Source organism: Lepisosteus platostomus, chromosome 11 (assembly GCF_059453375.1).
Source record: "Lepisosteus platostomus isolate fLepPlt1 chromosome 11, fLepPlt1.hap1, whole genome shotgun sequence".
Classification (NCBI taxonomy): domain Eukaryota; kingdom Metazoa; phylum Chordata; class Actinopteri; order Semionotiformes; family Lepisosteidae; genus Lepisosteus; species Lepisosteus platostomus.
The window spans coordinates 8,714,560-8,742,310 of record NC_142621.1 but is presented as its reverse complement, the minus strand read 5'-3'; the positions used below and the strand labels follow the sequence as shown (position 1 = coordinate 8,742,310).

Genomic DNA, 27,751 nt, shown 5'->3' with positions numbered 1-27,751 from the left:
AAAACAGCAGGAAAACAGAGACATAAAAGTCAGGGTCAATTAAATAGGATCTTGAGCACCAAATATAAGCACCAAACCAAATATAATAACATGTTTCACCCTGACACCATTTCTTTCATGCATGGTTCACAGACGTGCTTCCTTTTCACAGCTATACTATTTATTATTTGGGCATTCTTTACTGGTCATAGGGTTAATTAATATTCAATGAACAGGGGTTCATTCATTTTAAAAAGAACTGAATTGTACTTGCAGGGATTCATGTTGTGAATAGAATTTCAAAAGTAATGCATTATTGAACTGGAGGTTTCCATTAATCTGTTTTACCTGTGTGGTTTTTCTAATGAAAAAAGTGTTTATGCGTCTCAAAACATATGTTCTAAAGTGTTTCTGTTTAAAAAAAATATCAAAGCTTATGGTATTAACACTTTTTTTTCACTATAGAAATAAACAGTAAGAAGCCCATCGGTCTACATTTTTCTCAAGTTGTGTGTCTATTTTCACATGCGCCATATCTACAGAAAATCCCAACACTATGATCTCCTGCATTTTACTCAAAATAAATTCTGGTCATTCTGGTCTGATGGCATCTACTCAAGACAAGCGGTTTGTTTTTCCCTTTCAAAACACTGGATAGACAGATCAATTAAACTGTTTAAACTGTTTTTTCATTTGTAGATCTCCCTACATCATTTGCTTAGAATATAAATTTGGAACTATCATACATACTGTATGTCCAGTCCTTTCCTATAAGGATTTTCCAAGGAAATCACACCTAGAGATTGCAGCATAGAAAGAAAAGATCTTCACCCTCTAAACATAAGGGGTGAGTTACCGGTGCCTGATCATGCTGGACAGAAAAGAAAATACACTTGTAAAATGCAAGGAAGCACACTTGAAAAATGAAAAGTGGACATCTGTTTTTGAGAGAGAGGGTTTTCTCAACAGAGGCCATCAGGAAAAAGTGATGATTCACTCAGATTTTTTTAGATTTGATTACATGAACTTCCAGGAGGACCTACAGTACAAACTACCATAAACCAGATGGGCATCACTGGACAAAAGGGCCTTCATTAGTAACTTTTATTTTGCTGTTATACATGGACTATAAAGATTATAAACACGGAGCCAGAAGCAAAATGGAGAGCTCTAAAACAATGTTCTTCAAATGTGTTTCTAATTGATTTACAGCCCTGGATGTGCACTATGCTTCCTGTACGTCTAGTTTCTCTGTCACATAATTGTACATTTGTTGTTTCCTAACCATTTGTCTGCATTTGCAAGTTAAATGACAAAACCTTGGGGGATCAAGTCCATCAGTATGATATTCAAACTCGTCACTTCCTTTAAAATAAACTATTAACTTAATTGGAATCTCACTGTTAATGCACTGTTTCCTGCAAAGCACAAAGAATGAAGTGCCTCATCAAATCTTACACAAGAGTAACAGCAGTCCTGGGAGTTCAGGAAATGGTAACAGAGAGTGAATGCACACACAAACTGTCTATTTAATAGATTTAAACTACATGGTATAAACCCACATAGCAAACTTTAGTGGTAGTGACTTATTTCAGCTTACTAAAAGAGAAATAAAATGCATCTGGTTCCTATTAGACCCTATAAATTGGTATAGTCTAACATGTAATTAACAACGTAAATAAGCCAAGCACAGGGCTCACTATTGTTTTAACTTGTCTTTGAAGACAGATTTGCTACAATACAAGTGGGAAGAAAAATGCAAGTGAGATTTTGAAAAGAAAAATATCCATATTTATAATGATAACAAAAAATGATAGCCTTCCAAAATAATTAACAAATAGCTTGTTAAACATATATCTATTCCATTAAGCCTGGGGGAAAAAAAACAACACATAAGCATTTATTCTTTTAATGATGACTCCATAGGTCTTAAGGTACATACAAGTTTTAATTTATTTTTTTTTTTTTTTCCCCCAAAGACAAAAATTCCCAGAAGTGTACTTGCATAACTACTTTCTCACAGTCATGTCTAATCTGGAAGAGAAGTACTATAGTGTATTTATTCCATATATCGGGATAATTAAGTCATTTTGTAAAATAACCAAAGTTAACCGAAGTACTCCCTAATAACAAAGGAACAATTAACCATCTGTTTAGCTATACAGCTTTATGCTTGGTTTTCAAACTCTGACTGTGTGGTCTCCTTTGTTTCTGTCTTGGTTAAACAGATGAAATGAAATGAGTCATGTACTGTTTCCTCTTGTTGTTACTGTTACTGTTTGGTAATCCTTTTATCTTCACCTTAGCTTGAGTCAACCAGTCATTTTACCTTCTTCTGTACAAAAAAGACATTTGTTATCATTTTGGTTTTGACATATCTAAGGGGTTCAATAATGAAAAATGCTGAACTTTCACACAGAATTTTAATCAGAAGAGTAAATGAATAAATCTTATAAAAAGAGTCCTAAATGGCGTTCAACAGAGTATCAATGCATAAAACACGCAAAAACCTTCAGGAAGCACAATGTTTTGCCCTGTTACACACAAGTTATATTACCAGCAGCCATATCACCCTGCAACTCACAACTGACAACCCACTGAAGCTAAGCAGGTGTGAACCTGGTCAGTACCTGGATGGGAGACCTCCTGGGAAAAACTAAGGTTGCTGCTGGAAGAGGTGTTAGTTGGGCCAGCAGGGGGTGCTCACCCGCGGTCTGTGTGGGTCCTAATGCCCCAATATAGTGACGGGGACACTATACTGTAAACAGGCGCTGTCCTTCGGATGAGACGTAAAACCGAGGTCCTGTCTCTGTGGTCATTAAAAATCCCAGGGTGTTTCTCGAAAAGAGTAGCCAAATTTCCCATTGGCCCTTACCAATCATGGCCTCCTTATAATCCCCATCTATGAATTGGCTTCATTACTCTGCTCTCTGGTGTGTGGTGAGCATACTGGCACACTGTGGCTGCCATTGCATCATCCAGGTGGATGCTGCACATTGGCCGCAGTGGAGGGGAGTCCCCATTACCAGAAAAGTGTAAGCACTTAATATTAATTATTAAGTTATAACAATATCTGTTGTTTTCGTGACTGGCTCCCTTGCTTAGAAAATGTGGTAAATGCCCCGTTTTCTGAAGCAAGTAAGGTAGTTTGTCAAAGACGGGGAAAAGGAGGGGTAAATGAAATATCTGAAACGATGACATTGCATATATGCATAATATACTTACCATTTGTGTTAATAGCAGGTAATACCACAGACATCTTGGGCCTGTTCCCCTTAATGTGATTTGTAGCAGGCAGAAGAAGGTGATCCTGAAACAAATGTTAGAATGCAAAGCTATGAATCATTTTAACAAGAAGCAGCATTATTTGCAGTATTAGAAGTATTTCCAGTAAACTAGCTACAGCACTGCAATTACGCGTGGAATCACAGCATTTCAAGGCCAAATGTGAAATTACATTTCGTGTGACCTATTTTCGGATCCAAGGCTGTCAATTTTCAAAACCTGTCAAACAGTCCCCCCTCCCCCCCACATTTGATAACGTGGTAAGAATAAGAGGGACAGTAAATTAAACCAAGTAATTACTACATCTGTGAGATACTTTGCTATTCCTTCCATGTCTCGAGAGGGGGGTTCTTTGCCAAGTCAAACAGGGACTTGGAAAGCTGACATCATTGTCTCAGTCTGCCTGGCGAGGATGTGAGAAGACACACAGACCCGAGAGGGATGGGTTCTCTGGGTTAGCACATGAAATCTACTTTGGGTAGGGAAGAAACTGAACTAAAATAAAATCACCTAGGCACTGTGGTCTTTGTATCATATGAAAAAGCCAATGTGTTCAGATAGTGAACAGCTCCTTCATCCACCTTCTAAACTAACTGATTTCTGCAATACAGAGTCGTGGGGGACTTGGGATCTATCCCAGCAAGCACAAGCCCCCCCCTTTTTTAAGAACCTGATAAGCATGTTTAAAAATACAAATGTAACTTAAAAGGGAACCTTCCATTAACATGTATGTGTACAGGGATGACCGAGATGTGGCAATATGGAAAAATTGCAAACAGGACAAAATTTCAAAAACCGCTGCAAAAACAGCACTACCGCGTTTCCCTTTAATCTTTTTTTTTCTCCCGCATTCCAATTAATTTCATTCAGGACCTGGTCAGCTTACTGCCATCTATGAATAACACCCAATATCTGGGGGGTGGATGTGCACATTCAAGTTTCTCCAAGACCCTAGCATATTTTTTTCTGCAGTTCTGAAGTATGTGAAAGTAGTCTTTGTTGTAATTTATTTTGCTTAAGTAAAAGATAAAAAAAAGCCTCTGAACCAGTCGCTTCTCTCAGTTTACAGTCAGCAACCAGCTGTGTTAATCTCTCACCCCAGAGGCTACAGCTTAACCTACTGCTCACAGCTGCGATTGAGCACTGAGCAGGTCACATCCTTAACTCTCTGTAAATACAGTAGTGCAAACTGACATGGAAAACAGCCAGATTCAAGCTTGAAAAAACCAAACAGGTTGGAGTCTATTTCTTACATTGAAGTCCTGATACTAAAAGGAAGATAATGTATCATTATCAACATAAAAAAATAAATTGACAATATATTTGTCCACAACATGTTAGCTTTACAAAACATTCAATCTCTTCAATTAAGTAATTCACTGTTTTTCTGTCCCAGCTGAAGGCTGTGTTCTCTTATTCTTCCTGTAAAAAGTAAAACAGACATCCTGTTTAAAGAAACTGTTGGTTCAGATCTTCTTTAATACTCAAAGGACTAATGCTGATTTTATTACCCATACCAAGGTAAAAAAAACTTCAGCCGTTGGACAAAAACATCTATTGCAGTATGTTCTTGAATGTAGCGGAGATCTGGAATCTGTCCAGACTATAAATTTATTGCAGGCTAACGGGGTCCCACAGGATAACTCCAGTAAGCAATCAGTGTTAAAAATGGAACTCTACTGGACAAAGAAAAATAGAATGGAAAAATAGAAACTCAAGACTCATTTATTTCTTTTTTTAAACACGAGTCTTTGACTGACAGACACCCATTGTTGCACAGCTGCATCCGTGATCTCAGGGAGTTTTTTATTGTTTTCTATGATCCAAAAGTTGGGATGTCAAGGACTTGAGTAGATTCAAAAGGCTTAGAAATAACAACAGGACACAGGATAAGTTTTAGAACTGACCTACTACAACAAAATGGATTTCATGGAAAACCAAGCTTTGTACAAAAACATACTGTACCTCCATTTTTAGCCTATTTCTGTTGTTTTGTTCTCAGTGTATGATGACTTGGGCCTTGCATTTTCACAATCTACTTTCTCAATCCATTATCCTCAGGACATAAGAACCGTGTAATGCGTCATCATTAAACTCTCATTCCATTGTGTTATTCTAATCACTTCATGAGCTTTCCAACTACCACAAAGTACATAATTAACAGACAAATAAACAGCAAGATATAGCTACATTGTCTTGTAAAAGTATTAAACTCGTCCAATGTTGTCCCAATTCGTTGAATGACAAATTCTGTACGCACTTTTTTTTTTTTACAGAGAATATTTTTAATCCAATAAGCACGATGCCTTGTGTTTTGGGTCATTGCCCTGCGGAAAGGTGAAGTAGCAGACTGAAGTGTTTTTTCCTCTAGAATTTGCCTGTGCATTGCTCTGTCTATACTGTCAGAAGCAGCCCCATGACAACATACTTCCACCACCTTTCTTGACAGTGATGTCGAACAAATTGTGAACACATTGTTTTGAAGCTGAAAACACCATAAACCTTACATATAGCCAAAAGCAAATCTTCAAGATAATGACACTGCTAATAAAAAAACAACTTTTAAATATGTGGTCTGAGCTATACGGTAAAATGGTCCTGAACACTACACTCCGAAGTAACACACAAAAAGACAAATTCACACACAAGGTTGCCAGTCCTCTTTCTCACAGTAACTTTAAGATAGATGCCCATCAGCTGCAGTTCCATGGGTCTGAGATTCCTTGGTATTAGCAGAGTGAAGTTCTCATCATGCTTCATAGGCTATCCTTACAGTATTTTTTAGATAGATAGGAAACAACAGCATTCAAAAATTTACAAACGCCTGTACTGTATCTCAGTATTTTATCAATTATTCTTATATTAAAAGATTATTACCCACCTAGGAACTGGTTTTGAAAGAGTTACATTCAGCCAGACGCTTGGCTCACTTCATCTAGAAATTTCCAACTTTTGGAGAAGCCATTCCTATATTTGCATAGGCTGAAGGTAAAGTTGTATTCCTGACCAGAATCACCTTGAAAACCATAAGATCCAGCTCTATAGCAATGGATTCCTTCTACATCGGGAGTCTGTTGTTTCCATAGCAAATTCTGCCAGATGACAGGAAAACAATGAAATCTGATTCTTGCTCTGCTCATTCCATCAGCCATTGGAACTCTAAAATAAAACTTTCTACCTTTGCTGTCCCAGACTGTGCAGCTGCCATTACCCCTCCTAGCCCCTCAATAAAATGTCAGATGATACCATTCACAGCTCTAGTCAGTTGTCTCTCAATCACAGAATGGAAGGTATGCCTCATGATGAGAAAACTCAAACAAGTTTCACAAGTACTTAAACTCAGACATTTAGAGAGATCCCAAGAAATAACCTAAAATGATAAATGTAAACTAGAAAGTACAGTATTCCTTGCTCCTCTTAAACATGCGAGAGCTTTGATTTGCAAACATGACAATGCAGGTCTCCTTACTATCAACATTTACTATCAACAACAGAACCAAATAACTGTTAAAATTAAAACAATGTGTAGGCAACATGAAGCCCTCAAAGGCCAATGAGGACTAGAATAAAAGGAAATTAAAACCACAAGTGATTGTAAACTTGATACAAAGATGCTTGCTTGCAAAATACTTATTTGAGAGTATTTCTAATCCTGATTTTCTTAAAAATCAAAATTGTAGCATTGATTAAAATCAACACATATTGCAACATAACAGTGTGTTCTTTCACATTTGTAACTGCTAATTTATATTTAATTAGATCTGAATACACGGATCAATCAATTTAAGAATGCATGTGACGTTAATCAATTCAGCAAGCATCTTTTTCATCTCTAACGTGCTACACCATTAATGCACAAAAATCAAAATGAAGAAAAAAACAAGTCATGGGATAAATCATCACAGTATGTATTCCAGTAATATCAACAATATCTTAATATCATCTGTGGTTGATAAATTGGATACTGTACTGAAAGATGTCCTGAAATATCTTCCAAATAAACAGGGTTAAAAGACCAGACTACTGAACTTTAAAAGCTGACCAGCAAAACCAGATCCAGAACATCTGTCTGACTAAGAAACTAACAATGTAAACTTTAAATAACAATGTATTTCAAACTGAATAACTCACTCAAACTTCCTAGGGTTGACTTCAATTCTCAAGAAAATGTATTATCTTAAGAATCCAACCAGTGAAAAATCCAAACACACCAGTTCCTGCGTTGGATCCTATTAAAGTCAAATAAGACATTCCAGGAAATACGTTGCGAAAGAAATAACACAAGAGCAAGACCCTTTGAAATAAAAGGTCAACAACTTTCCTGCTACAGAACACACTTTTACACTTTAAAATGTCTGGACCACAACACTACAGTCTCCCGTCTGACATACTACAACTTGGAAATGAACTCAAAAAAGTTTATTCTCATAAGGCCTTGAAATACTAGATGGTGTAGGAGACCGTGAAATGTTTCAAGAATTCGGGTGTGAAGTCATTCTTGGGCCCAGAAACGTTGAAAAGTCATCCATGAGGGATTTAATCACACCACTGCAGTGTGTTGTGAGGAAACACCCTTGGAAGAGTAGCACAAGAGGATATTTGATCCTCTGGCCAGCAGCAAAAGCAATAAGCGATCCTGACCTTTTCTGATCTGCCCCCAATATAGAAGAACAAACGAACATTTCAGGTGGAGAAGTGAGAAAAAGAAACCACTAACAATGGTCTTAGATTAGTTTAAAAAGATTCTTAGTCCTTATCAAAGAAATATGACCCATTCGTTCATTGATAAGTATTCAGTAGGTTTGAAAGACACTGAAACCTAGTCTTCTTGCTGTCCAGCATGGAGGTGGAGTTAAGAGTTAGAAAAAAAAAATGCATGTTAATGAAAGCTTTATTTCTGTCAGGATACTCTATATCTTGAAATGGCAGAAATGTCACACATCACAGAATAAGAACTGATAGGGTCAGTGGAGACTTTCTTTCTCATTTGACGAAAAGATTAAACAGCATTCGCCAGCAATGAGAGGAAATGGTGAAATTTGAAATCCTGGCATAGTTTCTGCTTTCCATAGGTGTCTGTCGATAGAAATTTCAAGGATAAATGACTCTCTTTCCTGTTATAAAATTGCTTGGAAGACAATACATATGGAGATCAAGATTTGATGTTTTAAAATGGGTATATGCAGCATTGATCACTGCTATTCCTCACTGAGCATTACTGACACCACTGCTGGAGTTACTACTCTCTACTACTACTACTACTACTCTTAATACTGCAACCCATGTAAAATGTACACAGTAACGTGGTAAAACCTCCAATTTACATCACAAAATATACAACATTTAGAGGTATGCACAGCACATTATTGCCGTCATTATGTGCTATTCAGAAGGAGGCAACAAAACTTCTGGTGACGTTAATCAGCCATATTACTTTGTAAAGAAGCAGGCTTATGAATACATCTCTTTTAATTCAATACAAATATTGCTCTTGACTTTGAGATAGTTTTGCCGACAATACTGCTTGCTTGTTAACTCTGCATGCAGATCACGCTGGAACATTTCTGCGGTGAAATGTCTGCCGGCACGACCCGGAATCATTTGCTTGTACATCGCATTACATGATGCATTACGGAGCAGGAAGGGCGGTTTAAGTCACAATCCGTGCAAATCCGCGCTCTCGCCCGGGGCAAGACCAGTGGCTTGCGACAGCATGGTGACCATGCGGTGCTGAATTCGGAATCAGTGCAATTTTGCAATAGTGTTGCTTTGTTTTGTTACCGAGATTTATTAAACTGTCCGAGAAATGGTGACTGCAGTTCCCCTTTAAGCTCTCACTGTGGAATCTATCAAACAGAAATCATACAGCTACACATTTGTATAGACTTACAGCTAGAGTCCCTGATATCTGAGACACTGAATATTTCGTATACTGTAAGTGGGGATGACAGCTCCTGTTAAACTTCTTTCAAATAACTCTGAAAAGTCACTCCTTACGCAAAAGTGAAAATTATACCTTTCAATGTATATACAGTTATGGCAGCAAAAGCCTTACAGTTAATAACAGCCTTTTTAATTAAAGAAAGCACGTCAAATTGTGAAAGACTATGAGGATGTCACAAATAAAAAGCACTTTGAGACTACTGTAACCGTGCTACAGTCCGACAAAATGTGTTATTGGAATATCAGTACAAAAATGACTTTGGGAAAAAATGCTGGTTAGTGTTGCAATGCAATTCTAATATTACCAATGATATATAATAACTCATTTCATTATAGAAGCTACACCCTTCTGTCTACAGGGGCCTATAATTTACACTAATAAATCAATGATGGAGTAAGGGTACATTGCTTTTAAGAGTCTGGCGTTGGATCAGTGGAACAAATAGCAAAATTCTTAAAATACTATGGTGTTTGCCGAGTTTCAAATTGCAGTTGTTATGTTTTACAGCAACCATGCATTATTTTTTCTTTTTAAGAACATCTGCTTTCTCACTTTAGCTTTCCTATTTAATTAAGAAACTGAACTTCAGAACACATCTTCTACACTGGTGTGATCTCAGCAGTTCAATAAAATGATTTGCTGCAATTCTGGTTAAAATCAGCTATGTTTAAGCACCGTTTAAAAGCTTACTGGGGGTTACAATAAAATATGCAAAAGCCAACAAAATATTTCGGTCCTGAAAGGCTAAGCTGAACTGTAAATTTCTTATAGGACTCAATTTTAAAACTAAGAGAATAAATTATAAAGACCAGCTGTGTGCTGAACACAGAAAAGGAATAATTTGAGTTGTTTTGATTGCTTACTTTATTCTGAAAAATATACAAAGTATTGGAGAAATTCCATTTGCACATGTTTATATGACCATATCATTGTAGCCTTTTAGTTTACAACCCTTGAACTGACAACTAAATAAGTTTATTTGTTAAAAAGTGACCATAAACCATTATGATCTTTTTGTTTAGAAGTGTTAAGAAGTTAGAAGTTTTGTTTTAATATGGGGCCTTTGACTACTCACTGCTGCCCATGACCGTACTGTATTCTTGTCATTAGGAGACTTGTGAAAAAGTACTTAGGTTTGCCAAGTACAAGTAGTTTTTAACAGAATACCAATGTAGTGACACACTATTGGCTAATGCTGTACTAGCAGTCCAGCCCATTCTCACAGATTAAGTAAGACACCTGTCAACAGCCAACGCTTTTTATGTGCAGCGTCAGGCTAACTTTTGGGTTATTTTTAATTTTTTAAATTTACGTGAGATATAACTTCAGACATAGAAGGTAAAAAATATACAGGCCCAGTGGGATTATGTGAAAACCATAAAAAAACAAAAAGTCTTAGAAACCTCTGTGGAAAATTTTATTTCATTATTATAGGACATTTGGTGAAAAAGTCTTTCGAATGGTACTTGCAGTCTCACACGGCAGACATGACACGACTAAGGAAGACACTCAGAAATGCAAGAAGTGGATCTAAAAGCCTGTGTTCTCTAATTAACTTTTTATGGAGGTTTTAAATAATACCACAGGATGCAGTGAACATAAACAGCATTCACAAAAACAATAATACTGCATAGCTGTACATACAGGTAGATAAAAACTACAGTCTAAACATGGGTTTTCAGGCCCTTATAGAACATTATATATAATATGTAGACACTTAAAGTATAATCTGTTTCGTTATTATACCCTTTTCAGATGATTTTGCTGCACTGTAAAATAAAGCCTCAAATTGGGATTTAAGAAACATGCATACTTACCCTTCGAAATGACACCACATAGAAAGTATCTCCCCTGCGGTGAATCTCTTCGAAGAAATCATTGTAGCTCCGGTGAGGAGCATAGTACACCTGTAACTCGCTCCCTGAGTTCCTGAGGGGATGAGTAAAGAAGCTGTACTGTATCATCATCATTATGAAATTATTTAACTGATGACTTTATTCTATGTAGGCAATTTGCAAATCAATGAAATGTGAAATATTAACTGTGCAAAAATATGTGACTTTAATAAAGGAAATCAGTTAATACAGAATAATTCCTGGTCTGAAAGGAATTCCACTATCAGACTAGGGGAACTCAGTCTTTTTATCCATTTGATTTCCATGGGGATGTGATCTTTAAAACATACAAGGTAAAAAAAATACAGTATTTAAAATCCAGAAAGGTGATGGACAAAGTCAACAAAAGCAGACATCTTTAAAAAAATGCCGCAACACAAGGACCTAGGGACACGAGTGAAAATTACGTTGAGGTCTTTTCAAGACACAAAATAGAGAGACATCTTTACATGCAAGGTTTTGCAAATCATGCTGTAGGAGTCATGTGGTTGAAGCTGACTCTGAGGCGTTCTTCAAAAAAGATCACTAACTTACGAGCAATAGACAAGCAAGACAGGCTAAAAATGAGAGGAAGACTTTTATTCCTCCTTATGTTCTTATAAGACAGCTGGCATTCTTGCCCTGAATGCGCTCTATCACAGTACCAAAGGCAGACTATGTCAGAATGTTCACAGCTGCTACACTGCAAACATGAGTGATACGCTGCCTTGACCATTCCACGAACCACTTGCAAAGGGCACTATTGTGGGCTTTTGGCAAAATTATAGTACAGAACTTGTGGCAAGCCTTCCTGCTGAAGAAACAGAAATGTGGCCAGACCGTTGCTGTATGGTCATAAAAATGATATAAAGTGGGAAGCTGCCTGGACAATGTTCACAAAAAACACTCGGAAATGTGGAAGGTTAAAAATAAAGCAGAAACTATGAAATAGCATTAAACCTCGTCCTAACAATTATATGAATTGTGCAGTGTAATGGAAAATTGCAGACAAAACAACTGAACAATATGAAGTGAAAATAACCCTTGCAGGATTCACATCCCATTTTACACACATATCTGTAGAGCATTTACAAAAATTAAGGGAAAAACTGTAACCACAAAGATAGTCTGCAGTCAAGCCACTTACCCTACCAGAGCACACAGAGAAGTAAAACTGCAAAGTATGGATATCTACTACATAAGCAACCAAACGCAAAGGCTTGTTTTTATTATGTCTCTGCTCTATTTCATATTAGAAATGTTTAACAGAAGTAATGTTAAATAGAGTAATTTTATCAATTACCATACAACATCACAGAACTGTTTGATTTATCTTGAGATGTCAAGACAGGATTGAGCAAGCTGTACTTTATAGTATTTACTGTAACTTGGTAAGTATACACATATTCATACATGGACATATTTTACAGATGGCCAACCTCAAGTGATTAAAATGATTAAAATGAATTTAAATATATTTTTTAAAACAGTTCACTACCAACATGTAAGACTGGGGACATATACCAGGCCTACCAGAAAAAAAGGCTTACTTATCCAATGTGTCGGTGTACTGGACTGTAACAATCTGTGCAACTTCAGCCTTTTTCTCCTGGGCTTTCTAGAAAAGAAAAAACACAAAATTGAAAACAAATCCAGTGAACGGCAACGATGTCTTCACTCTAATGAAAATAGATCAGGGTCCTCTCACTAAGCTCTATCCTATGTTTTTCTTTCCCCTGTTACATAATATCTTTCCACAGGTCTTTTTGCTTGTACTCAAGGGACTGGTGGGAGATTAACTTGAGTATCAGGGCACCATGCAAATGAACCTGGGACCAGTCATCAAACATTACTTTGATAAACGTCATGGCTGGAACTGAATTCTGATTGGAGTATTTTGAACTACTTGTTTGTTCTTTTGCCAACTTCCATTTTGCCGCATGAATACAGGATATCAGGACAGAGCAGAGCTGTATGACCAACATGATCACTCAGACTTCTCCACCACTACGCATTTCAGTAGCCCACAGAGCTTTGCAAGCAATGATGGAACGTGCATTGTGTCCTTTAAAGGCTTTTATAAGAGCGTATAAAAAAAGTTTAATGATCACTGACGTGACCCGGAATTAGACGGAATTCAAAATGAAAGTTCAGGAGAAAGACCATACCCCATCTGACAACGACCGGATCGCTTAAGAATAAATACGACACTACAAGCTTTCTTTCCCAACATCCTTTGCCCAACCACCACCACCAAAGTGACCAACACTTTTGCGCCTTTTAAATGAGAGTCTCCATTGCCTTGTCCACATGACCACATTTTTCCACCTTCAATCCTAACATACTGTATCTTAATTTAATTTAATGTAATCACATCAACTGGGATATGTCGGCATTTGTCTCCCATTTATCTGTAATAACACTGGGATTGTTAGATCAAATATCCAGTGAAAATATTGTAGCTAAGCGAAATGCTAATCACCCTCCAAGTTTTCTCTCCAAGCTGTGAAGTTTGTCTCACTTCCTTCCTGCCCTCACTGTGCCACACTCTCACCAGACTATGCAGTACTCCGACAGCGAGAAGTTTATACCCAAAGAAACATTCATCGCGATGAACTACTGAAATAGTTTTGCTTTAAAAAAAAATCTTATGTTTCCAAGTTATATGGTAAAAAGCAAAAATTATAAATGATTACTGAGAGGGGCATGTCTTTAGGGTGACAGCAAATGTAAGAGACAATCGTGCTGTCAGTTTATGAATAGGGAACAGCTGGACAAACATTTCTTAGGCTGCTTTCCAGGAACTGGGTTGTTTAGTAAGCTAAGACCTTGCCATTTCTCTGCACGCTACAATGTAGGTTGTTCTGCTGATGACTTGATAATGTTTCTTAGGTTAAAATATGCAACATTAGAGGCTCAAGGATGGTGTACAATTATAATACAGTACTATGACCAGAAAAATACCACCAGGCCACCAGTAAGGCACTTAATTGCAACTTAAAGGTAACCAATAATTTACAAGGAGTTGATTTATAACTAACAACTGCAAATGCAAACAACAGTTCTTTCGGGCCAGAGTATATCCTAACTGTTTTGAAACTAATACCAGCCTGGCTCCCACAAGGAAAGAGCTTTTGTATTTGTACACCATATTTTCCAGAAACAAAGGACTCCTAAGAGTCACGGGATGAGGACTGCGGGGGTTAAATTCTGTGGTTTCCAATAGTAACTGGAAACCATTCTAAAAGCTGAGCGAAAGCAAGGAGGCAGATTAAAGAGGATCAGTGAAGGAAGCCCTGTTTCCCTTAGAGGCCAGAAGAAAAGTGATCATGACAAATAGTTTTCGACCACCTGTTCCATGCTTCACGAAGAGTTTGTCTTCTCACAACAATTGTATTATGAAAGCAATCAGACCAAAGCAGTCAGCCCAACACTCAAACAGATAAAGTTAAAACATCAAGGTCTTTGGGGCTTTCCGTTTCGATAACGGTCTGACACGCAATGCTTCTATCTAAATAAACTGGCTCTGGTCCAAGTGGAGGAGAAACACGTTCCTTTTCAGAACACAGGAGCAAGCTTAAGTGACAAACCCATTGCAAATCAACTGCTGCAGCTTCACAACATATCAGGCATAGTTCAGATACATTAAGTATAAAACATAATAGGACAGCTGGTGCTTTTTAACGGAATCGTATTTACTGTGGAGTGGCATGATGGTTAGCTTTGTTGCCTCACAGCGCTAGAGCTTTGGGTTAAACTCTTGGGATGCTATCTGTGTGGAGACTGTATGTTCTCCCTGTGTTTGTGTGGGTTTCCTCCTGCAGGCCAAAAACATACTGGTAGGTTCACTGGTTTCTGGGACAAATTGGCCTTGGTTGCGAGTTTGTGTTTGTGTCTGTGTGTGTCCTGCGATGGACTGGTGTCCCATCCCGGGTGTACCCTGCTTTGCACCCCCTGCTTGACGGGATATGCCCTGGCTCCCCCTGGATAAAATGGTAAGAAAATGGACAGATGTTCGATGGACTGTTTCCAGCTACACATAAAACATCTAAATTCAGTAGAACAAAAAGTCTACCCTTCAACCTTCACCTCGATCTATTTTTGTAGAATTTAGTTACGTACTGAACAGATTAATTTCAAATAGCTTATCCTGCCTGTAATCTGTCTTCATATTAGATATTTCAAATGTTGCATAGTAGTGCTCCAAATTGTACTAAAAAGGCAGTCATTAATGATGCCTTAAATACATTTTTTAAACCTTCACACCACAACACTCATATACAGTAACTACTCAGTGAGATTAGAAAACATAATGTCAGGACATGAAAGAAACTAATTCATTATAATATAAAAGTTCTAAAAAAAAATCATTATTCTAAAATGTCTAATTTTTATAATTGTATATGTAGCCCACATGAATTACTGAGAATTGTGCTCAGCGGGATTTAAAATACTACAGTCATAAACGTGTCTAGTTAACCTGTTTAACCTACCTATTAAGATAATGACTACAAGCTGTTTTGAGGGAAAAAATAAGTTGCAATGGGATTTGCAATCACATTTTCTGAATATGTAGTACCAAATTAAACTTGTACATCTCAAAAATACAAACTAGCGACTGTATACCAAAACTATTTGTACCAGGAGTCTTTTATACTGATGGTGGTTTATCTCTGTTCACTGAACATCTGCTAAATGTGGTCATAAAACTGACTGCAAAATTGAATATTTAAACCATTTAACTTCCCCTAAGATTAAAAATACCATGACTCATTTAAACCACTTTCACATTAGTAACATACTAATTACAAAACAGATATTAAAAACATTTCACAAAAGGCAGTAAAAAGCAAGACTTTGTGCAAGAATTACTCACTAAATGTTTGAGCAAGAATACTCACATAGTATTCTTAGTGAACACAATTTCAATATAAAAAACAAAGTTAGCTTAATCAGAGTGAACTGCTAAAAAACATGTTTTAATTTTCTACAATAAATGGACCACATCTCAGACTAACTCAGATTGAAAGCAGCTACAATACAACCAATCACATGCTTTAAAAACAAGATATCCTTTGCATCCTTTTAAGTTCAGTGATCAAATGCTTTAATGAAAACAAGGGTTGTATTCTACGAAACCAGCCATTTTCCTCTTGTTGTCACCACAAAGCTGCCTAGAGCCATAAAGGAACTTGCAGAACTGCCCGTGAATGATTTGAATTCTGAAAAAGGGTATGCTTGTTTTATACATCTGGTTGTAGAAAGCTTTTGCCTTCAGGTTCAGTAGAAGCATTATTTCACTGAAAAATATTCAAACTAGCGTACAGTGCAGTGGAAAGCATGTTGTAGCTATTATTTTACCTACTGTGTTCGTAACAAATGGAATACCTATTGTAGTTGAGACCTTTTTCAGCAAAATGCACGCAAGTCCATATTACTTGACATTACTCTTATTATTACATTACTCTTTTTTAAAACGTCAGCATGAATTCAGAAATGTCCGGAAAAGTTTAATGACAGGAAAGACTGTACAGACCAACATCCTAACTGAATAAAATAAAGGAGCTCTTTCAATAAATCCATCATTCCCAGTTTGTTCCTTGTTGGTTCTTGTTTCTGTTATTTTCAGAGAATTCCTTGAAATTCATTATCACCTTGATTTCACTTGTACCTGGGCAATTCTTTAGAAGAAAGACACAATGGTTCATTGTGTCTAAACATGGTTCCTACATACAAAATAAGGCTTCACCGGGATATTTAGTTTGATGGAGAACTTAAGAATGACTACAAACGAGAGGAGGCCATTTTGTCCATCTGGCCTGCTTGTCAGCGAGTTTCTTGGGTTTCATGATATCATGTTTCTTGTAGGAAACCATGGTATTGGCTTCAACAACATGGCTGGGTAGCTTTCTCCTTTCTCCTTTCTCCCAGCTTAGCCTTTTTTATGAAGTTTCTGTTCTTAGTTTGTGGTTCTCATGCTTATCAGGATCCAAATAATGTTCAACTACCTTAGTTACCATCAAGACTGTTTAATCTTGTTTAAAGGTTTGAACAGGATATCAAAGTAAAAAGGCCTGTGAATAAGAAAACTTATTTTGTGACTTGCAGGAAACCTTCTGCATGACATTTGGTTTCATTAAACCGCTGTTGACACAAGCAAAAAGCAATTTCAAACTGCAAAGTCAACCACATTCTTCTCCTGAAATATGCTGGATACCAAAATCAGTGCTGCATAACTACCAAACTTGTTCTAGCAAAAGATTCTTAGGCAACAGATTTCAGTTTAACCTGAATAGTGTCATTGTCAACAATGGCAACACCAGTTAAACAAACACTGGCTATAGAAATGGAAAAAAAAGCAGCCTATAGTGGGCTCCTAATTAAAAAAATAATAATCTCCAATTTGTAGGATTACATTGCACTTCACAAAAACATGCATATGAGCACACAAAGCTCTATTCTAAACTGCCAGTCAAAAAAAATAAAATTCTAAACTACTGTTTCTGAAATACAAACAACATTTTTCAGCTCACAAAATACTTTCAAGAAGGTTTTTTCCATGAGAACTCCGTAACAATATGTAAAAAATGAAAAAAGAAATCACTAGGTACCAATCACTTAATTATGAGGGCCTATTCTGTAAACTAAACCCTTTTTAAACTTGCATTTTAATTATTTTTATTAAAGGTCAGGCACATATAACTGCACACAGTAGTTGCAACTTAGTTCAAAACAACAGCTTGTGGCAACGCCCATGTTCCTTATTTGAAAAACAAGCTGCAAAGTTATGAATATGGACAGTGCTTAATCTAGACGCTGTACAAGACCACACATCATACCGTCATTGTTTTTGTTTTGTGCTGGTGGTTTGTCATTCTTCGGGATTTTGTCCGTTCCACCTCATGACGATGAACCCAGCCACGCAGTTCGTGAGCCAGCCTGCAGGAGAGATGTAAGCAATACTATAGCTCGTATACAGCTAACATAAGTAAAAACATTAGGAGAATCTGGATTGAATTTGGTTAAAAAATAACGATTTAAGCCCACCAATTAGAAAAGAGAAGGCATTTGTGTATTTGTCCGTCAGTTGTTCCACTCAGAAACCCTTTCTAGCTTATTGACAGAAAGCTTCTCTCTTTACGTGGGATTTGCTTTTGTTGTCAAACAGCCAGGACTGTATGAAACTTTCAAGCCCCTGGAGCTATGCATAGAGGTGGAAATAATGGTTTGAGGATTAAAACAAGATCAGTGTGACTAATTCTTTAAAATCAAGGAGCTCTTTACCAACATGTGCAGAAAACATTATGGCAGAAACAATCACAAAAAGAAATATTTAGAAGCTTCCAACTTTGCATTCAATCACAGATTCAAAAATAATATATGTAGTAATGCCACTTAATTTTGACAAAACTAAAATTCTGTCATTAATGAGGACGATAAAGTATAGAACTTTAAAGTACAGGACAGTAGGGTCTCTACATCTACGAATTTAACATGCACAAATTTGCGATTCGATCTTGACTATGGGGTCTTGCATGGGAGCAGGGTGGCATGAGCCCGAGTCAAAAGGTGGTGAAGCACAACTTTCAAATTAGTCACGCCACAGACTGTGATCACAAATCTAGCCAGTTTGAGAGCCTCTCCCTGTCCCCTGCTCAAGTACCCACTACCCAACACCTGCATCGCAACGTGGTCTTATTTCTGTACTGTAACGAACACTCCAGGTTCTGTGTCGGAGGTGTGGGGAATGACAATCTGGAGATTACTTTGTAGGCTCACAGCCATTTATATAGCCCTTTCCACTACACTGAAGTGCGTACTAATCATGGAGGTAGCGAGAGAAAGGGCAGGCATCCGTTGGACACAGAGGAGGAATTCATGTTGTTTATTTTAACTGATTGCGAGACGTTTGTGATTACTGTTGTTCCTTTTAGTTGATCAAGGTTATTTTCATTAACTTAGAGCCAATACTTTAGTATGCAAATTATCATATAAGGGAGGATTACTTAAGTCTTTTAATCATACATACTACACAATGTACTACAATAACCCAATGGTATAAGGGTAGAATCAGTTATATGAGAATTCGCCCATTCACCACAGTTCTCTGCACCGGAGCCTCGAGAATGTCGAACCCCCTCTGTACTGCAAACCACCTGATGAGCTTAGGGTAAGGACAACAAAAGAGGATCCAGACAAATTGAGTAGGAAAGGAAAGCGGAGCAGAGCGGTGGCTCTGTGGCTAAGGATCTGCGCCTGTGGCTGGAAGGTTACTGGTTCAAATCCCCCAGCTGGCAGAGGAATCCTACTCTGTTGGGCCCCTGAGCAAGGCCCTTAACCCCAACTGCTCCAGGGGCGCTGTACAACAGCTGACCCTGCACTTTGACACCAAGCTTCTCTCCCTGTCTGTGTCTCATGGAGAGCAAGCTGGGGTATGCGAAAAGACAAATTCCTAATGCAAGAAATTGTACAGGGCTAATAGAGTGATGTTATGTGTCATTAGAAAGACATCGATAGGCTCAGCACTGACTTGATAGACTTGGTTCTGTTGATGGGGGGCTGACAAGGAAGAGGAGGGACAAACAAAAGGGGCTCCTTCTTCACCACCATGAGAGCCTTCTTCTCCAAGGGAGCACTTTCAGACCTTCAGGGGAAAAAAAAAAGACGCCACGCAGTTAACCAGGAATCCAACTCTGCATCATCATTCTTGGCTTTTGTATTTCTTATTGAGAGCTTTTTATTTGCAGTTCTTCTGGTTTGTTTCGCATTAAATCTAAAAATGGGCATTTGTAAACTTTAACAATGCCAGATCTGAACTGCTATAGATGAATTCGGAATGCTAAACTTTTTTTTTTTGGATCAATGCACAGCAAAAGTAGCTTTAGTCTGTGAGGAAGAAACACATTTTTGAATGTGTTCACACTTATATATTTCCCCTTTTATGAGACAATTTTTCCAAACTGTACATATAATTGTGGGTCTATGAACATCTGTTGGGATGAAGCTTTGTTCTGTTAGCCAATGCTGAGGAGTTGGATGTCACATATATTTGAAGCGATATATTTAGCCAAGCTTCGTTTATTTAGATAGGCAAATTTCAATCTGGAGGCAATCAAACATATGGTAATTCCCAGCTGCCAGAAAGCACATCAGCACAGAATTTCAGCAAATCTAATGCTCTTATCATTTAATGCCAGAGGTGTTTTCTCATACCAAAGGTAAAGAGCCATTAAAAACACTGTAAATTACACCATTATTAACAGGAGTGACACTGACTTGTATAAAGAGCATGCAGGCACATGATCTACTAGATAACATCCAATCCTATATTAAAAAGCCAAACTTTATGGAGCATAGGTCTAAATAATTGAATTTAGAGGGGGACGTAAACTTAATTCTTTATAAACTACCAAATAAAATGCAAAGCACAAGCAAAAGTAAATAGAAAGCAAATGTTTTTTTATTTGTACAGAAAAGAAGAATTAAGCTGAAAACAGCCATCTTTATGAAGAAGTTCAAGCAGATAAGCAACAGCATGCATAGGCTGTAAAGGAACAAGTAAGGGTTTATTCCATGCTGGAAAGAAAAGAAAGACAACGTTTCGGCTGTGGTGCCTTCTTCAGGTGTGTTTTGAAACATTGTCTCTTTTCAGCAATTTATTACCCAGGCAAAAGGACCTGGCTACAATGTTTCAATATAACTGCTACAAGGTGCATTTCATTAATGACTAAGAGAGTGGATGGTACTGTAGGATATTGCTGACTGGAAATATGGAGTAAAGCTGAAGTTTTATACCGTTAAATACTTGACAGGATTCAGGGATTAGTGTAGTGATGTGAAAATAAGCTTTTGCTTAGATACCTTAGATAAAGGTAAGTCTGTACTCAATCCGTGTGGCTTATGCTGGTGTTATATTATCTGAAACATTAAGCAGACTGAGAGCATGCTGTTCATCCCTGGATGTGATACTAGTCGATTGGAAGGTTACTTAGGGCAGTGCTGTATCTATTTGTGAAACTGGGGAAAGCTCAGAGTTATAACCGCAGCGTCCCCTGCAGGCTCTCAAACTCACTGCCTTCTAGGTGGGAGTGCAGAGCCCCATCGTGACTCTTTGTTTCCCCCTAAAGCTTGGAAGATACCACCTGCACTCCCCCTCACCACCACCACTGCTACCACCTCTCACATTCCTTGAAGCAGTGAGGAAAAACAGAAGTGAAACAAGAGAAAATGTAGAACCAATAACAAACAAATCTGTCTTAGTGGATGGATGTCACCGTCTCACGTCAATTTCCATTGTGCAGAGTGTTTTAAAGAGTTTTGCTCCTGGTCAGAATTTTAATGGTAATAGTAGACAATTCAGACATATTTTAGATTGTTCAAGACACAGAAGTAAAGCTGCAAAAAGCACCCAAGCACTCTTTTGTCTTCATAATCTTATGGCCTTCATTCTCAGGCTAGAATTACTTTGTAACAGTATGTTTTGCTATCTAATCTGCACACCACCGTAGACATCACAAACCACTGCTCCAGCCTGTTGCTAAGCATCCTGCCATCAGTGGTGAAGCCAATCTGCACAGATTGGGCACAGTGGTTTCTGGACTTCAAACTATGATAATTTGCCTGCATATAAGCTAAGACCATTTGATCAGCTTTCGCGTGTAATTCTTCCTTTCCTGGCAACAGCCTTCACTAACAGTCATGTTTAATGGGAAATGCCAGCACAGAGAGTCAGAAGCATTGTGAAACTTAGCTTAAGCAATAAAAAAAACTAGGATATGGTTACATAACTTCTCACCCAGTTCAGTGACTATTAATACTAGTACTTCCCTTCCCTTTATTACATAATCATCATTCATAATGTTGTTTTTCCATGGTTGAGGATAAGTGATTAAGTTTATATTACAGTCAGTATATTTAGTGGTTGACCAAATAAAGACACAAATTGCAAAGGAAATCCGCTTCGTAAACACACGGCATCTTGAAGTTTAACACAGGATTAATTTTAGATGGGAAACAAACTTAAACCATTTTTTTTTTAAACCGTGTTTAACACTTTCCTTAATAAAGACAGCTTTATTAAGGTCTTTTTCTATCAGGATTTTAACTATTATTGCCATTCTTAAGATCATTGCTAATCAAAACAAATGTAAAAGCACTCTGCTCATTTTCATTAACTTTTTGAAGTAATGCTAAGTAGATTGATCTCTTATTATATTTCTTTCCCCTCACCCATCACCCCCGAATTTCCAAGCTGTTCTCATATCTGGTCTTGGCACACAGAAGGGATGAGGTCTGGTACACTCTCCTCTGTAATGTGCATTGTCAGGCCATTCGCAGTTTTTCACAGCGCAAGTCCCAAAGCGCCCAAAGCTTCAGAGTTAGAGACAATTAGAAGGCCAGTGTGACACTCAGCGATAACACAGCAAGCCCACAGGAGCCCAACAGGACACGGGGGAAATTGCTGAAAGATGAGTGATACAACTCGCTGTGATTTTCTTACAATTATGGACATGAAGGCTACAACCGAAAACCCTGGGAATGGGAAAAGTCGTGTAGTGTGACGCCGGGTTAATTCTGGCAGAATTGTTTCGAGAATCTGATCGATAACATTCCAGACCAGAATCGGTAATGTCTGAACTGAAAGAATGAATACAGTTCGTGCTTCAAACAAATACCTTTACTGGTATTCCAAAGGCTTGTGTTAATGACCTAATAGTGCTTAAAACTATGTACATGTTCATTATGTAAACCCAAAAGATCATGAAAAAGCAAGAGGTTACAAAATGAAGATCTCTTAGAGATTTCAACATTTTGGTGAAAATGCTCTGTAGAAAAATGTTACAAAAGTTTTATAATTTCATATAGCTGTTTGATCTGATGAACACCATCCAATCATAACGAATTGCTGAAAAAACAGCTCTTAGCAATTTTTTTCCAAGCGCTAAAAAATAATAACCCCTGACTTTCCATATACTTTCACAGACTTCTGCTTCGACCAGTGGTGTATAATTACCTGTCATATGTTTGAGGAATGACAATTTCAGGAGTTTCCGCAATTCTGGTGTTCTCATTTTCTGGGGAGAACTCAAGCAGATGTCTGCTGTTGTGTACAGCACCGGTGGGAATCTTAGATTTGGAGTCTTGATCAAATAAACTGTGGGGAGAAATTCTAAAGTTAAATAAAGCAGAAATTCATAAGGACAATAAAAAAAAATAACCAGCAACAAAATTTTAAACAACACAACATTGGCCAATGGAATCCCGGTTTAATTATAAATGACTATGTAAAGATTTAACTATTGAACCTCTGTGTAATGTTTTGTATTGATAGCCACAAGTGAATCATCTCTTTGGTTAATTGAAATATGCAAACCTTTTAGATTTCATTTGAAATGAAATTTACTAAGCCAATCATAACATTTTTAATATGGTTTACAGTAATCAGGCGTAAAACTGCATCTATAGTTAAATTTGAATACTTTATCAGCACTGAAGTATTGTCTGGTATTGCAGTATGGTTTTATGAAGAGTGTATTAAAAATGTATTTCTTACATAAAATAAATCAAATTAAGAGAAATGATCAACATTGGCTCAAAAACTGTATTCTTAAATCTTTCAACATTGGGTTGGGGGGGAAATGTTGGGGTAACACCATCAGAAATTATTTGATACTAATAAAAGCTAAGATCTAGAAATTATCCAGTGTTTTTTTTAATATGAGTTTAAATTTATTAAAGGGATCTGCAATATGTGAAGAGGAGATCAGTATTTACATGTTGTTAAATAACTAATAGGCTTCCGTGTGTGGGAAACTATGAACCTAACTGCAGAAGGACAGCGAGTTTGAAATCTTTATTGGTTTAAAACAGAAAACAAATGAGTGACACAAATTATACTGTTATAACTAGCATTATTAGTGAGGTCAGAAATTATGTATTGCTGATCTTGCTAATTTCGAAAAATGATCTACGGCAAAACCAAAAATTACACTTCATGCTCTTCTACTTTAAATTTATAGCCTTTTCACTTTAAATTAATAGATGTATATAGCTACACGATGTTTTTCAACCCAACCGCCGTAAAACCTAGGAAAATTATTAATGAGACCCCATATAAAGGTCTATGAATTAATTAAAAAAGTACTACGTTTAAGCTAACATCATTGTATACAGTAATTAAAAAAAATAATCAAGATGGAAAGGGAAAATTAGACATGGCTAGGAAACAGAAAGAGAAACAGAAAACCATAAACAAATGAAATCAGCACACAAGTGCCTGAAGTGTTTATTCTGAAATACATTAGCACTGGTCTGCAGCATCATAAAAACCTCTGGTATGAAAGTAAAGATAATTAGACAAGATTAATTTTATCCCAAACTGTAACTGAGGCATATTAAACATAACATGGATCATAATTTCAAAAACCAAAATGTTTATACTCAATCTTTCACATTTTCTAATTCTGTTAGCATAGCATTAAGTTAATCTTTTTAAAACCACAGATTTGGCCTGAAGATAAGTTTTCCTCTTACAAAAATTAATTTATAAATCAAGACATTCTTACATATATGCTAGCTATTTTCATCAAGTAATACCCATATGGATTACGGTGTTAAAAATGACATTTTCTTAAGTAAACTTTTATCTAAAAAACAAAAACAAAATGTCTTTGCACTTAACAGTAGACTGCACATTCCTTATTCCTCTAAAACTGAGAGCATGGAAATTCCCAGTCACACTGCTCTCCTCCATCTTTCCAAAACTTCATTAAAACTTTTTTTTAGGTTTTATTGTAAGCGATCATTTTTTGCCAAAAGCAAAAAAGGAAAGGTAGTCTATACAGTTCGTCTGGAAATAATGCTACAGCTGCTAAAGCAAGGGACATTTGCAAACACTTAATTAGAACAGGGCTATATTTAACTGTCACCTTTTGTTTTTAGCATCCTGCATTCATTTCAATTCAAACTGAAGATGTAAAAAAAGGTATATCTTTTATGACCAAAAATTCTAGCGTAAATCACAATTACCACTCATTACTGGCAACTATGGCAATGCTCCATCAAAAACTGTCTTTAGAATAATGCCTATTTCCCCAAACTGTGCCCAAGTAAATGATCTGAAGTAACACTAACTGACTGAGGTGAAGCAGAGCACATTCTGAAGTTATTTTCTAGTAATGGGCTCTCTTCTGAAGGAGCAACTATTTTAAATCTTTCCATACAAGCTCCTTAATCTTGGTATGCTTTCTATTGAAAACTCTACAACAGAACAAGGTTAGCTATTTAACTGACCTACAACTATTACATTTCTATAATGAATAGCAAATGCATTCTTGACCTATAATTCCTTTGTCTAACCTCCCTTAAAATAACCAATACCAACATTTCTCAACAGTCAAAGTCAACTCGGGTTTTAATAGAATATATCCCTACACTGTCATATTAATTGGGGTACATTAGGCACTCAGTAATCCCTTCTAATTAAATAGACTTGAAAGGCATGATTTACAAATTGTCATCCTTCAGGTTTCAACTGGATTTTACTCCTCTTTCGCTGGGGGAAAGTTTAGCCAGATTGCTTATTGAACACAGATGATTTTAAAATAGTAAAATAATAACGTAAATACTTACCTTATTGGACCACTATTCAGCATAACAAACGCCAAGACCACCATGACACACACCGCTCGTCTTTTAGGTGCTGTCACTTTAAGAATCTTGTTCTACAAAGAAAACCCCAATTAGACCCATCAGTCCAAGATGCTTGCATGGAGTAAATCAGTTTATTATCAGACATTATTTAAGTCTGTGCCCGGCCTAAGCCATCTGCAACCATGACGGCCGTTAATGCAACACACAAGTGTCAGAGTGCCCTCAGGTTAGGGTTGGGATTAGTCCGCCAAGGCTCTTGGACAAACAAATTCTGTGGCTTGCTGGGTACCGGCACGTTTGTAGTGATGTCAAGGACAGATGCATGACATCTCCAATGCACCTCTCCAGTCAGACACTGTGGAGTTCACGGCATGTTCCCAGCGACAAATGGCTCCTTCTCTCCTGAGTGTGCACAGGAGTCACTGCAGGACAGGCAGGTCTAAAAACAATCGCCAGCTCTACACTGGGCGGTTACGCGATTAAAAACAATTGTCGAACAATTTAAAAAAAAAAAAACAACACTGAGAGCTACTGAAACTTTTTGTTTTTCAGGTCACAGCTGAAACAGTGATTAATTGCCAAGTTGCAACCGCCGCTGACCCAAAGTCAAGCCTTCTGCGTCGAAAGCCCCCGCGCGGTATTGGCCGGTCTGTGGCGAATGTTTCGCTCTTACCTCGGTCAGAAGCCCTTCGAGCTGCTTCTTCAGGGAGCCGTTCTCGTTCTTGAGGTTTTCGTTCTCGGACAGCGCCATTTTCAGCCTGGCCTCCAGGGTCAGCAAATACTCCTTCTTCTTCTTCCGAGACAAGGAGGCCGACTCCCGGTTTTTAACCATCCTCTGTTGCCTCCTCATCACACTTGTCTGGGGGGGGGGAGGGGGAGAATATACATTTCTTCAAAATACAGGGTCAGTCAAAATGTTGTCGACAAGTATAAATGCCAATTATTTAACGAAAGTTTAGTTTATTCCTCCAAAGATGGCGCAGGATAATAAGGTAACTGTTAGGAACTTTGATATTTATGCTTTTGTTTGAAACCTTTTTTTGTCACAGTAACCCATGTAATGAATTTGTAATAAACTGTCAAAGTTGTCCACCGCATTTTGATTAACCCTGTTCATGGACTGAAGGGGTTTGAACACTTTTGGCAAATTTGAGATTCAAGGACAACAACCTTCACCCAGTGCTTTCAAAAACAAACAGGCAGCCATTAACGCAGCTCAAGAAACATACTTAAAATTAATCAATGCAAACCTATGTCTTTCAAAGACAGTTTTGCTTCACATACTTTGAGCTGCAAGGCTGTATTCAATATGATTGTTACATAAAAACACAACGAGTGAAGGAAAAACCAATCATTTAAAATAAACGTTCGTTCAGCCACAATGAACATGAATTTCCCATCAATTTAAAGGGAGCTGTGAAACATTTAAAAAATAAAAACAACATTTCTCCAGAAATAACTGGAACAGGCAGGCATATTGAAGGCAGCTTGTCTTTAATTTCTCCGCTGCTGTACAGAGCCTGAAAGAAGAGGTGAACTGAATTCAAGGTGAAGAACTGGAACCTGAACAATCTTTGGCACTTCATGGCCACACTCTCCAGCTGCATAACTTTTAGTAGTTTAGAGCACTGGACAGTGTAGCAGCACCTCCATAACAGGTGTTGAAGTACATTAAGCTAAGATGGAAAAAATTACAGGAAATCATAAGCTCACGAATGGGCAGCAAATGTGAAACAATATTAATGACTCCAACATGTGTCAAAATACCTCATATGAAATAATTCAAAACCTTTTTTTTTTCCATTCACTGCACGGTTGGTTGTACAAGGGTAGACTATTTTATGTCTGCTTGGCAAATTATTTCCTGTCCATTAAAAATAATGTATTAAAAAAAAACAATGTTAAAAACAACTTATTTTCCCTTGCACGTGCTACAATGGAGCTGAAGGCTGCCAAATATCCAAAGCCTGCATTTCATCATAAATCTAACCTAGAAACAGAAGTGACATTTTTAGGA

At 37.3% G+C, this 27,751-nt stretch overlaps 1 protein-coding gene across 1 annotated transcript in view; it reads right to left on the bottom strand.

Moving 5' to 3' along the window:
- The window catches only part of atf6 (activating transcription factor 6), a 52,784-nt gene that overhangs the window by 8,831 nt on the left and 16,202 nt on the right, over positions 1 to 27,751 (bottom strand). The window contains exons 8-15 of the mRNA XM_088598288.1: positions 26,408 to 26,593; positions 25,714 to 25,805; positions 23,096 to 23,236; positions 19,613 to 19,726; positions 17,922 to 18,021; positions 12,633 to 12,700; positions 11,026 to 11,137; positions 3,205 to 3,289 (exon numbers count right to left, since the gene is read on the bottom strand). Of these exons, the coding sequence (XP_088454414.1) occupies positions 3,205 to 3,289; positions 11,026 to 11,137; positions 12,633 to 12,700; positions 17,922 to 18,021; positions 19,613 to 19,726; positions 23,096 to 23,236; positions 25,714 to 25,805; positions 26,408 to 26,593 (898 nt within the window). The remainder of the gene's footprint in view (positions 1 to 3,204; positions 3,290 to 11,025; positions 11,138 to 12,632; positions 12,701 to 17,921; positions 18,022 to 19,612; positions 19,727 to 23,095; positions 23,237 to 25,713; positions 25,806 to 26,407; positions 26,594 to 27,751) is intronic.